General features: G+C 35.6%; 1 protein-coding gene across 2 annotated transcripts in view; it reads right to left on the bottom strand.

Annotated features, from left to right (window-relative positions):
• EXOC6 (exocyst complex component 6) overlaps positions 1–14,534 on the bottom strand; it is a 120,403-nt gene that overhangs the window by 72,968 nt on the left and 32,901 nt on the right. For both annotated transcript variants that reach the window (XM_081157625.1, XM_081157624.1), the window contains exons 2-9: positions 13,808–13,979; positions 12,513–12,560; positions 12,333–12,423; positions 9,776–9,821; positions 5,772–5,976; positions 886–1,038; positions 452–520; positions 281–364 (exon numbers count right to left, since the gene is read on the bottom strand). In XM_081157625.1, coding sequence (XP_081013751.1) covers positions 281–364; positions 452–520; positions 886–1,038; positions 5,772–5,976; positions 9,776–9,821; positions 12,333–12,423; positions 12,513–12,560; positions 13,808–13,979 — 868 coding nt within the window. The remainder of the gene's footprint in view (positions 1–280; positions 365–451; positions 521–885; positions 1,039–5,771; positions 5,977–9,775; positions 9,822–12,332; positions 12,424–12,512; positions 12,561–13,807; positions 13,980–14,534) is intronic.

The raw sequence follows: 14,534 nt of genomic DNA, 5'->3' as shown, positions 1-14,534 counted from the left end.
TACACGTCATATAGTTACTTGTTTATCTTTTTATTTATTCACTGCCTATTTTATTTGTTTACTGTCTATCTTCCCCAATAGAATATAAATTCATGAGAGAAGGGACTTATCTGTTTTGTTCACTGCTGTACCATCTGCACCTAAACCAATCACTGGAAATAGTAGGTGTTCAATAAATATTTATAGTTGAATGAATAGTGATGCAAGCTCTGAAGAAATTAAAGCAGGTAAGGGGATAAAAAATGATAACATAACCAATTCGAAATTTTAATATACTTACCATATTTGACTGGGGTTGCAATACCAGTCTTGCTTGTTTCTTTCTTTGTTTTCGATAATAATTTTCAAATGTTTCCTCATCACCCTAAAATAAAATCAGCAGAGTAATGAAACACACACACACACACACACACATACACACACACACACACACACACACAAAGATACTTACCAAAACAGAATAAATATGCAAACATCGGTAAACTGGGGAAAAATCAACAAGGTCTTGAACAGTTAAGACCTGAAAAATAATTTTTAAAAAGTTAGAGGGCAAACTACTAGTCCACTGTTGAATAATGTAAAGTTAAAGATAGACAAGGAGGTTCATGAGCTTCATGTTATAACATTTATCACCTATAAAAAGCACACAATATAAATGCTGTTTTGGCATTTCTTCAGTAGTTCATTAATTATATGTTTATCTCATCACTAATATACGTAAACTAAACTTGCATATGGTAAGAATAAGAATCACACAGTCATACATTACAACTTAAAAGAAAAAAATTAATACAAAGAAGGAGGGAAGGGGAGGGGAGGGGGGGAGGGGAGGGGGGAGGGGAGGGGGGAGGGGGGAGGGGGGGAAGATAAACTAACTCCTGTCACCTCTTCTTCACTCTCATCCTCTTCCTCAAATGTATGTTTCAATACAATTTCATTCCTTTCTTCCGGAATTCTATCATTTATATACATATTCTTCCCAAATTTTACATTATTTTGCTTCTGCAAGGCAATACTGAAGGTTTTCTGCTGTTGTGCCTATTTTGGAAAAAGAAAAATTCAGATTATTTCAAAATTTACTGCGGTCAAAACTGGTTCAAGAATTCATTCATATTTTCTTATATTTTTACTGCCCGTAGGTGTAGGATCAAAAGTAATATCCCATTTTTTATTTATGATCTGTGCCCCTTTCTCTTCTTTTTTGAAGTTTTTCAAGGGTTTGTAATTGTATTAAAAAGACTAAGACCCAACTTTTGATTCTGTTGATTCTCCCTAAAGTATTTTGTTTTCTATTATATTGATTTCTTTCTTACCCTATTTCCTTTCACTTACTTTTTTAAAAATTGTATCTTATTGTGGTAAGCATACTTAAAATGAGTTCTACTCTCTTAACAAATCTTTCCTATACATTAACATTAAGTTAACATTACTAATGTAATACATTATTGTTAACTGTAAGTACAATGCTATACAGCAGACCTGCAGAGCTCAATCGACTTGCTTAACTGAAACATCGTGCCTGTTGATCAGTAACACCCCTTCCCCTCTCCTTCCAGCCCCTGGAAACCAGCATCCCACTCTTTGATTCTATGAATTTGACTATTTTAGATTATTTTCCTTTTTATAGGCTGGATATAGTATTCCCTTGTATGTACATACCACAATCTCTTAAACCATCTTTCAATTGACATTTAGGTAGTTTCCACATCTTGGATATTGTAAATAATACTGCAATGAGCATAAAAGTGTTAATATTGCTTTGAAATTCTGACTTCAATTCTTTTGGGTAAATACCCAGGAGGGAATTGCTGGATCATACAATAGTTCTACTTTTAGTTTTTTGAGGAATATCCATACTTCTTTCCAAAGAGGCTACACCATTTTTGCATTCCCATCAACAGTGCATAAGAGTTGCAATTTCTCCACATTCTTTTCTTTTTTAAATTTTTATTGAATTTATTGGGGTGACACTGGTTAATAAAATTACATAGGTTTCAAGTGTACAATTCTATAATGCATCATCTGTATATTGTATTGTGTTCACCATCCAAAATCAAGTCTCTTTCCATCACCATTTATCCCTTTTACCCTTTTACCTCCCCTACCTCCCTTACCCTCTTGTAATCACCATGCTGTTGTCTATAATTTTTTTTGCATACACTCTTAACTTTTTCACCCAGCCCACAGCCCTTCTTCATGACACCTGTCAGTCTGTTTTCTGTATCTATGACTGTTTCTACCTTGTTTATTAGTTCATTTTGTTCATCAGATTCCATATATAAGTGAAATCACATGCTATTTGTCTGACTGGCCTATGTCACTTAGCATAATACTCTCCAGGTCCATCCATGCTGTAGCAAAAGGTAAAATTTCCTTCGTTTTTTTATGGTCTACTACTATTCCACTGTGGAAATGCACCACTGGTGGGCATTTGGGCTGCTCCCAAATCTTGACTATTGTAAATAACGCTGTAATAAACATAGGGGTATATATATTCTTTCGAATTAGGGTTTTGGGTTTCTTCAGATATATTCTAAGAAGTGAAACTGCTATGTCATAAGGCAGATCCATTTTTAATTTTCTGAGGTACCTCCATACTATTTTCCACAAGGGCTGCACCAATCTGCATTCCAACCAACAATGCGTGAGGGTTCCCTTTTCTCCACATCCTCGCCAATACTTGTTGTTTGTTGATTTATTGATAGTAGCCATTCTGACAGGTGTGAGGTGAGATTTCATTGCAGTTTTAATTTGCATCTCTCTGATTAGTAACGTTTAGCATCTTTTTAGATGTCTATTGGCCATCTGTATGTCCTCTTTGGAGAAGTGTCTATTCAGCTCCTTTGCCCATTTTTAAAATTGGATTGTCTGCTTCTTTGTGTTTGTTTCTATGTATTAGGTAGAACTGCTATGACTCCCAGTCTTGGGAGGGTTGCCTTATGTAGTAGGTGTCCTGTGAGGCCCAGTGTCACAGTCTTCTTGATCACCTGAGCTGGGTACTCCAGGAATATCCCTTGTGTGGGTTATGTGGGCCCTCCTGTTGTAACTGAGTCTTGATTGCTATTGGCCCACTTGGGTATGAGGTCGACCCTCAGGCTGGCTGGCTGTAAGGATTAACCCCGACCACATGGTAGGAGCTGATATGCAGGTGCTGACCACATGAAGGGGAAATTTACCTCAGCAGGGTTTAGTGCCTGCCAAGATCTCCATTTGGATGTGGTCATTGTGAAGATAACTGGACCTTGCTCTGATGTTGTCTGACACTGGCCACTGAGGCCTCTTCGGAGGGACTCTGGTGCAGGTCAATGTGAGACGCTGCCTATGACTGGCCCTGGGCAACCTGTTTGGAGCTACAAAGCTATCCAGTTTGTGGCTGACTCTGCTGGGCCTGGGCATGCGCTGGAAGGACCAAGCTGTGCACCAAGGCTGGTTTCCACCAGCAGCGAGTCTGGGGGCAGGTCAGCAAAAGTCCCAAGGCTCCCCAAGATCCTCCTCCACCTGCCTCCACCTACTAGCTGCCTGTTAGGCTCAGTCGCTGAAGAAGCCTCTGGAGGTACTAAGGTACAGAGTTGCGTGAGGAAGGTTCTCAGTGAGTTATCAGGTAGAGGAGAATGGTATTCACCAGATTGATACAGGTTCAATCTCGATGCCAGTGCTGGGTCTGAGGCCACTCAGCAAAAGTCCCACAGTATACCAAGTCTACCTACCAGAACTTTGTGGTGGAGCAGAGTCTCAGGAAATTGACAGGGTGAGGTCAGCAGAATTAATCAGGCCCAAAGAGACCAAGATTTAGCTGTGTGGAGGGAGGGCTCTGTACCAGTCAGGTGTGCGAGGGAAAAACAGGCCCCGTCCTAGAGCCACACAAGTGGCTCTAGGAGCCCAAGCTCAGCAGAGAGGGGCCGCAGGGAGTCAGGAGGATGGCACTAGTGGATCTCCCATGAGGGGGAGCATGGGTCAGGTGTGGGGGGAAAAGGGAGGAGTAGCTCCAGCCCCAGATCACACAACTCAGTCACTAACACCCCGAGTCTGCCTGGACTTCTACACCCTAGACAGGCAACTGAGTCCTCGGTAGGGTGTGAGCTCCACAGGGTGTTGTGACAGGGAGGGGGGGCATGCTCCACCCAAGAAAGATGACATCTGGGGTGTAGGAGAGAGACTCAGCACAGGGATCCTGATGGCTATCCCTTCAGCTCTCCCCACAGAGCCACAAACCCCAGTCTCTTCTCATATGACTCTAGTCTGCTCCAGATTTCCCTCTGCCGGAGCCCAGGATAAGTGGCTGCAAAAGAGATTTTGTGTGCTGACCGTTTAAGACAGTGCCTGTGTCTCTAGCAGACTCCCATCTCTCCCTGGCATATAGAATCCCCACTGATTTTCACAGCCATATGTTACGTGGGCACCTCTTCCTGGCTCTGGTGCTCTGGGCTGGGGAGTCCAGCATGGGGTTGAGACCCCAAGCTCCTCAGGGGAAACCTTTGCAGCTAAGATATCCCTCTGGGATTTCAGACACTGCCTCCAGGGCCGGCCCTTTTTGCATCTCTGCCCTTCCTACCAGTCTCGATGTGGCTTCTTCTGTAAATCCTTGGTTATAAGACTTCTGTTCAGCTATTCTGCAACTGGTTATTCAGGTTGACTGTTCTACATTTTTATAGTTTGGCCTTGGGAGGAGGTGAGTGTACCTTCCACTTACTCCATCGCCATCTTGTATTTCTTGCCAATTTCTCCACATTCTTGCCAACACTTGTTCTCTCTCTTTTATGTGGATAATAGCCATCCTTACAGGTGTGAGGTGACATCCCATTGTGATTTTGTTTTGCATTTCCCTGATGGTTAGTAATGCTGAGCATTTTCTCATATACCTGTTGGCCATCTGTATGTCTTCTTTTAAAAAAATGTCTATTCAAGTCCTTAACCCGTTTTTTAAATCAGGTGATTAGATTATTTACTATTGAGTTGTAAGAGTTCCTTACATATTTTGGAGATTAATCCCTAATGAGCTATATAGGGTGCAAACATTTTCTTCCATTCTGTAGACTGGATGTCACTCTTTTAATTGTTTCCTTTGCTATGCAGAAGCTTTTTAGTTTAATGTAGCTCAGCATAATGACTGGGAGATTTACATATGTTGTCACACATATCAGTAATTCATTCTTTTTTATTGCTAAGTAATATTCCATTTTATGAGTATAGCACAATTTTTTATCCATTCCCTTGCTGATGTTCATTTGGGTTATTGCCAATTTTTAGACAACTGTGAACAAAGCTGCTATGAACATCAAGAGGACATATTTTCATTTCTGATTGGTAAATACCTAGGAGAGGAAGTGCTGACTCAAAAAGTAGGTACATTAACTTTATAACTACCAAATCTTTTCCCATTGTTTGTCGTTTTATTATTGAGCTGTAAGAGTTGTTAATTCAAGATAATACTTTTAATTTGTTTTAGAGAGCAATTTAGAACCTTAGCATAAAAAGGCTTCCACTTTTCAGCTCATTTTATACCAAATTTGACTGGTGGCAAAAGTTAATGTAATACCACATAGTTGGGGAACACTGCCAAGAAATCGGGTGGTAAGACAAGTTAAATAAGGAATAACCGCAATTAAAAACGCTGATGAAATCCATTCTATACAAGAATCAGAAAAGATAACAAAAGGGTAAAACCAGAAACAAAAATAAGCATTTTATGGAAGTAAAGCAAGTAAACTTTGGATATATTCTATAAACTAGATTATTAAATAATATTAAATTAAAATTCTTTTAATTCTCACCTGTTTCATTGCTGTTTCTCCTATTTTATCAGAATGTTTTCGAATGCTTTCCAAAAAGTCTTTGAGATCAGACATGGAGATTTCTTTAATATCCTCACGGAGTTTAGGAAGATTTTCTATCATTAGCTGACAAAATCGGTATTGACTAACCCGTGGAAAATACACATTTTCTAATTGTTCCATAGTTTTTAGAGCAGAATAATACCTGTGAAAAGTTAAAAAGAAAATTCTATAAAGTTCTTATTACATTAATTTTATAAGTAATTACAAATAATTAATCAGTCCAATGCTCCTATCAAAAAGGTCATAGTCACAGGTAAAACAAACATTTATTCCTAATTACTAATAAGCACAAACTACAGACCATAAGAACAAGCTGCAAGCTGAAAATTCATGGCTTATTCTAACATACAACTTCATTTCACTTCACCTAAATCTATAACATCACAAGCATTATCATAGTCATGAAATACGAAAATGTATAATAATTCCAAAGTTTTAAATTAGAATATTTAGTTGATATGTGATTTCATTAATATCTCTCCCATCCACACACCATCACAATAAAAAAATTACAAAGCACAGATTTAATTTAAAGTACAATATACTTTAAGGAACTTAAAAAAAAATTTAACTATGACAATTAGAAATATATTAAGTGTCACAAAAAAGCAAATAAAAAAACAATGATAGAGTGATTTTTTTTATTTCAACAAAATTTACTGAATGCCTATTACTTATTAGGCACTGGTGACATGCTGAGTATTCAGCAATTAGTAAAGTATATAGCTTGTGTCCTAGAAAAATTGACATATAATTTCATATGCATACTTCAATCTTCTCTAGATTTCTATGAGGTAGATGTCTACAGCAGACATTACTATTAATCTATAGATAAGAAAACTGAAACATAGAGAAAATATAATTTGGTCAAGATATTTTAGGACCCAAAATTTCCAAAACTGTCAATATCCTGCAATAATATTCACCACCAAAATCCATTTAAGAGTAGGCAGAGAATTTTTAAATTAATCAATTAATATTTTATGCCTTCCCAGTGATTTAGATATTAAAATGAGAAAAGGCACATCTAAAAATAAACCAAAATAGTAATATATAAGTAAACTAAAAACACAGAAAGTTGAAAAGCTATTTAAAGCTACTATTTATTTATTTTTTAGCTTATATATTCTCAAAGGCAGAGTATATTTTGCAAATTGTCACACAATTGTACCACTAGTTTAAAAATTACACCTAAATTTTATCATGGTAATTTAAAATCACTAGAACTGTTATAATATAAGCAATATTACAAATATATATATTTGGTCAGAAATTAACATGTTTAGGTGAAGGTTTGGGTAGGGAAATGTCATTACAATGATTTTGATTATACCGAAAACATTATAGAGATTTAGATGATGTGAAATATGAATAAAATCTTTTCTGAGTACAATAACATTTTAGAAACAATATTTCAGTCAATAGTCAAAATTGATCCTGGTCTATTTCCTGATTTGATTTAAAGTAGGTACACCCCAAAAGTATTCTCTCTATAACAGGTTAATAGGCATACTTTCTGAAAAATCATGGTAATATCTATAATATATTTGAAAGCATAAGTGATAGATGCTAAATGAAAAGTATTACCAGTGGTTTCTGCAACATACCACAATCAACTGACTTTATAACACAACTGTGCCTTCCTTCATGCTACTCATTCCTTACCTCCCATCCTGGACCAGAAGATTAATTCTCCTTTCCTCTTCCTGGATGCAATGCTCTGAGTTACAATAATTAATGTAAACTCTTAAAACTTCTTTGAAACTGATCAATTATAGCATTGGCTAACTCAATAACTCAACCTCATATTTACTCTCCCAAATTTCCTATCTCATCTCTCTTTCCCTCAATCCTGCTTCTCAGCTTCCCTAGGATTATATTCCTTAAAAATGTAGAAAATAAATGTTATAGCTCAGGCTTTGCTCTGGGAGGCCCACAGTTTATAATCTTAGGAAGAGAGCAAAGGTCAGAGACCAGACGTTGGATCCTTTCTAAAATTTAGCCACTTATCTAAGCTTTATCTATTTTAAAATGTAAGCATAATTTGCATAATAGATTACTACTTCTCTTTGGATAAACATGATGCTATTTTTTAAAAAATGGTAACAGCCCTGGCCAGCATGGCTCAGTGGTTGAGTGTCCACCCATGAACCAAGAGATTGCAGTTTGACTCCCCAGTGAGGGCCATGCCCGGGTTGCAAGCTCAATCCCCAATTCCGCTCTCTCATCATTGATGTTTCTATCTCTCTCTCCCCGAAATCAATAAAGACCTATTTTTTAAAAATAATAAATTAAATTTTAAAATGGTAACAGTAATCCATAACCATTTGGAAAAGATAAAAACTATAAAAAAAATTAGAAGTACCCTTGATCTGATGCTACCATGTAGTAATTGCCTCAGTAACACTCGGCCACATTTATATCCAGTTATAATCTATAATATTTCCACTTCTGTATGCTCATATCCTACTTAACAATATATCATGGAATTTACCTTTAACTAAAATTATTTAGAAACAGATTATTACCCTATTTGTAAGTCTATCATAATGATGTCCTAATTGTTGGGATTTTAAGTCTCTGATTTTTTATTTTTTACAAATAACCCTACAGTAAATTTCCCTCTATTGCCTCATGCTTCAGACTTTTCTAAAACCTCTCAAACAAGCAGCACCTGGCCTCTGCATACCCCATTCCTATGTTCATTACAGCATTACTTACAATAACCAAGATATGGAAGCAACCTAAGTGTCCATCAAAAGATGAATGGATAAAGAAGTGTGCATATACACAATAGAATATTACTCAGTCATAAAAAATTTAAAAACCTTGCCATCTAAAACAACATGAATGGACCTAGGTGGTATTATATGCTAAGCGAAATAAGTCAGAGAAAGACAAGTACCATATGATTTCATTTATACGTGGAATCTAAAAAACAAAATAAAACAGAAACAAACCTATAGATACAGAGAACATTTTGATGGTTGCCAAATGGAAGCAAGGTTGGAGGGATGGGTGAAAAAATGGAAGGGATTAAGAAGTACAAATTGGTAGTTACAAAAAGTCATGGGGATGTAAAATATACCATAGGAAATATAGTCAGTAATATTGTAATAAGTATGTATGGTGTCAAATGGTAACTAGATTTAGTGGGTGATCACGCTATTAGTTATATAAATGTCTAATCACTATGTTGTACACCTGAAACTAACATAATATTGTATGTCAACTGTAATTTAAAAATAAAATATTATAAAACATAAAAAATTATTCATCTTTAAAACACTTTAAACATTAGTACACCTAATGCTTCTATGGCAATCAATCAACTACTTCAAATTATTTTATTTTTACTTTTCACTTGCCATTTATTCATTTGTGTTATAAAACAGAACATGAACCACACTAGCCCAGATTGTCAAAATCTAACTATCCCCACAATGCTTTCACCTGTGGACCCACAATACATGCTTAGCCTTTGATTGTATGCAATGTCAATATTGGTAAATTAATCAATAATTTTTCATTCCTGTTCAGTTGTCTATTTATCCCTCATCAATATGACCAATCTTTCATATCACTTATATAGGGTAAAGATCAACAAATAAATGGCTAAGAATTGCTTTACTGAATGATCCTGATGGGCAAATTGCATGAACAAAGCATAGTTAAAGGTAGAAAGCAAACTGCATATGATTCGCTATAATTTACCATAAGTTTAAACATGGTAGATAGAGATTAGATTTCCGGTCAGGACACATGCCCAGGTTGCGGGATCGATCCCCAGTAGGTGGATTGCAGGAGGCAGCCCATCAATAGATCTCCCATTATTGATATTTCTATCTCTCTCTCTCCCTCTCCCTCCCTCTCTGTGAAGTCAATAAAGATATATTTTTAAAAAATAAAAAACAAAACAATTAGGAAAGAAACCAACTCACCTTTTTGCACTCATCTGTTCTTTTAGCTTACTGTACATTTCCAGCACTGCATAAAAAAATATAACTTATTTTAGCTTTCAAAATGAAAAATAATTTTTTGAGAGATGAAGACAATTAAGGAAGGGAACAGTATATTATAAATTCATTAATTTTCTCTATACTTTGATTTAGGCTTATATTTCCAAACAAAATTTTATACTTCAAGTAAATAAAAACATTTTAATTTCTACATATATCAAACATTATAGTATATATATTACTACATTTTATTAAACTTGGAACACTTGCTGACACCCATAACTGAGACATTAACCTAATAACAAATACCCTATTCAGAAACTTAATAATCTAATATCTCTTTCCTGCAGTGGAACTGGAAATCTGGACTTCAGTTATTTGAGAAAGTTGAGAGACAATAAGACTGATTTTTATTCAATATACCAAATAATATAACACAACTATGTTACAGCTCACTAAACAAAATTTTACAACAAATCCACAAGGGAAACCTCAAAAGCTTACAGCATAAATTAACACAACAAAGCATCTTCCTTTGTTTTATCATTTCTATCAAAGGTTCAGAAATGCAATTATTCAATAAAACTGTTACAAGCTTCAGAAAGATGACAGACATACTGCTACCAAAAAGGTTTTAATGCAACTATATAAATTACCATTCATCCTTAGTAGAATTTCAAACTATAAAGTGAGTGAACATACTATTATTAGTTCATCAAGCCACCTCCAAATTTCCTAGACCAAAGAGATATTTTTTCCCAGATTTTTCTATAGTTTTATGGCTACCCTCACTGGTCTTCAAGTTTACAAAAGACATTGCTTACTTGTCTGAAAACCATAAAAACTGTAAGGGTAGCTAAAGCGAACCTGTTCTAATTCTATAGACTCTATGCACATCACTATCATAGCCCCTACACATAATTCAGTATGGTGACACCTCGGTTTTTGAACTTCTCCATTGAACATTTCTGGTTATGAACGCCGTAAACCCGGAGGTAAACGCTTCGGTTTTCGAACAGGCCTCGGAATGGAACATGCCCCGCGGCTTCCACTGAGGGCAAGATCCTGAGGCCCAGCTGTCGGCTGAGGATCCCTGTTTTCGAACATTTCAGAACTTTAATGATCTTCTGGAGCGGACTACATTTGGAAACTGAGGCACCACTGTATTTCTTACATTTTCCAACCAAAACATGAGAATGAACATAAACTTGGGAAAGAGCCTAAAAGTGCTGCTACAAGTATAAACTTGCTTTGAAATCTCATTTTATCTCAAAACTATGTAAATTTCACATCTACCTTCCATTATTCCTATTCTTTTCATATAAAAAGAATACTTTCTTCAAATATAATCAAGTAAAAACTAATGCGCCAGGAAAAGGCACTGTTTAACGTATGACTTCTTATACCCTCTCATACTTCTAATCTAAGGAGTTAAGCAGTTGTACAGTAATTGATGGCTTGTCTTTACTCAGATAAATTATAGGATCCTTCAGAGCCAAGACTATGTCATTTTCAACTTTATATTTCCAAAATCTACCATAATTCCTGACACACACAAAAATTTGTGTTTGTATGGAAAATCATACAATAATTAATAAATAATACAAGAATAAACTCTGTTTCGCATACTCAAAACTGTAAACCTACTTTTGCTCCACTCTGTATAATTATTCTCTACAAAGCATCTCACTCTATTCCCCAGGATATGAAGGTTCCAGTTCCTTCCTTTAAAAAAAATACATTAATAGCCCAGCCGGGCGTGGCTCAGTGGTTGAGCGTCGACCTAGGATCCAGGCGATTGGGGTTCGATTCCTGGTCAGGGTACATGCCCGGGTTGCGGGTTGCAGCCGATCAATGACTCTCTCATCACTGATGTTTCTATCTCTCTCTCCCTCTCCCTTCCTCTCTCTGAAATCAATAAAGATATATTTAAAGAAGAAAAAAAAAAGACCTCCGCATGGGGTCCCAGACAACTAAAAAAAAAAAAAAAAAATTAATAAATGGGACACTGAGTTGGATTCAGCTTACTATATTAAGAAAAGATGGCATATACTTGCTTTCTTTTGTTTGAATAGGATACATCCGGGATGTTTTTTTACCTTATCAGCAAAATGAAACTGTGAGCAAAGCAAAACCAACTTGCTTAAGTATCAAATGGAAAACTCTAGGTAAAATTATAGGCAAATTAGGACAACCCAAGAAAATGTAATCTAAAGACACTCTCCCCATGGGAAAGTTTTCTGAGGAATAACAAAGTTGAGGAGGGGGTGGTCATGGAAAAAGGACAAACGAGGCAGCAAGGAAATGGAAAGGTGGAAGTTCTAGGAGACTGATGTGACAGGTCATCAAACAGAGCTTCACAATATAGGAAAAACATGAAAACTGAGGGAACAATGTGGGCAAGAAAGATAACCATAGGCTTTTTGTGGGTGTAGAACAATCACCAAATATCTGTAATTCCCATAATGAATGATGACTGCATGCTATTAATAAATTATAACTTGACCGAGCTGTTACACTGTAGAGAAATTTAACTCACCTGGAAGACACAACTGCAACTTTTCCACTACAGTTGTAATATTCCTCTGCTGAAGTCTACATCGAATAATATCTTCTGTTTGGACTATCACCTTAGAAAGAGAAGAAATGTTCATATTTTTTAACGAACAGTTAAATCACATTCACATATCAGTACACAAAAAATGTATCATCTTCTCACCTCCTTTCCAGCATCTTGAAATCTTCTGTTGGTATCGGTAACTTGTACCTTAAAAATAATTTCACCTTAGTTAGACAAATATGCATAAAACTGCCCTGATGTAACTGCTCACCCTTGTAATCAAATCATGCTTCATGAGAAACTTCGAACAAAGAAATGAAAATTCAAATTAACTCTACAGCTTGAACTTGAACTTTTGATTGAAAAGGGCTTTTAACTTCAATTACTTATGACAGTTCTTTTTAACAGATTCTGTGGCAAACTTCTCAAATTTACTCAAGATTTTTGAACTTTACTTGGTTCTCTAAGTCTGTCAAACAATTCAAATCACTGACCCAATTGACCACTGTCCCTTTTTGATAACTTCAATGAGGTCTATGTGCCACTCGTTGTCTGTAGGAAATGGTGATTGCATTTTACGGTAATTAAACATTCATACTTTGCTGAATGCAAACACTGGGTGGTTGATTAACATCAAACACGGAAATCTCAATCCACAGCAACATTTTAATGCTGCAGGTGCAGGCAAAGCTCAACCTCAAATTTTCCCACATATTAAGTGACTCATTAGGTCATCATAGTAAGGAAGTACATTCTGGTTTATTAAAAATCTCATTAATTTTTGAACAAAGATGCTCAGTGACCTCATTGATGCTGTGTTTGGTCTCTCGTCTGAACATCCTTTATATAATGGTTTTCTAACCATAACCTTTGGTAAATCAGGGTCATTCTGTCTGCTAAGCTCTCCATATACAAAGAAAGATAAATAGGACAATTCTTAGAACTAAATATTTTGTATTCTGACTGAACAAGTCCAAATCTCGTTTAATAAATAATGTTTTTCCTGTGTGGCAGAAAATGTAGACCAACTTTCTTTAAGGAAATTACACACTGCTATTAAACTAAAAAGAAATAGTTTTAATATTATTAAATAACTTTGAGAATACAATTATACATAGTAGCTTTTAAAGGTTTTTATATTTGTACTGATTGTCATTTTAAAAATTCTAAAACTGCCAACAAGGACTTTCATCACATGAAGTTTTTTATTTCATTTCTCTGCATGGAAAGAAATCCTGTTAAGTCAATGCATTACTTGCTTTACCAAAAAAGGGATTACTCCTGTCATTAGCATGACAACTGTGTTAACAAAGCATGAAGAGCATTCCCAAATATATACACTGATGCATCTCTTGAAAACAGTACATTTAATGATTTGTACATAGGCACTACAAACTAATACTCGAGTAATTTAATGACAGCAAAGATAAATAGAATTTTAACATATTTCTTACCTTCAGTTTTTCTGCATCACTCCTTACTTTAAGGAGTTCTGTAATAGCATCTACAAAACCCTGATGATGAAAATTACACATCTTTTCAATTTCCTTGTCATGATTACGGATACAAGCATCTAACTTTTCCATAAACTTCTTGTGTGCATTTGGTTGGTCATCATACACAGACCTGTATGTACATAAAAAGAAAAGCTAATGTTAATTTCCCAATACACCAAAATTTACTCTTTAAGCCCGATCTTTGCAACAGCTGAGATCTTAAAATTAAATCTCTGAACAGATAAAAGATAAACTAGGTTGATAGTACTGCCACTAGTAGAAATAATTTCAGTGAAAAATATTTAATTTCTTTTTGAACATGTTAATAGTAAAAGAGCTACAAGTCATCTAGATATATCATTAGTATCTGAAAATAAAAATCTGAGGCTCAGGGGAGGAGTCTTAACATATTAATGCTCAAAAAAGAATCACTGAGTGAATAATTAAAGAATGACTGAACAAACTCCTTATTTTTACAGCATTTACTATGTGTCATAACATTCTAAGTGCTTTATATAGTAACCCTCTAATCCTTACAACAAGCTTATAATGTAGTTATTATTACCCTTGCTTTACATATAAATGGCAGATTATATAACTGCCACATATTCCACAACTAGCAAGTGACAGCTGGGATATGGATCCTGGTAGTCTGGCTCAAGGAGTTCATATTCTCAAGTCCAAG

This window comes from Miniopterus schreibersii (assembly GCF_964146895.1).
Source record: "Miniopterus schreibersii genome assembly, chromosome: 14".
NCBI lineage: Eukaryota > Metazoa > Chordata > Mammalia > Chiroptera > Miniopteridae > Miniopterus > Miniopterus schreibersii.
The sequence above is the reverse complement of the archived record's forward strand: the minus strand, read 5'-3'. Positions and strand labels throughout refer to the sequence as shown.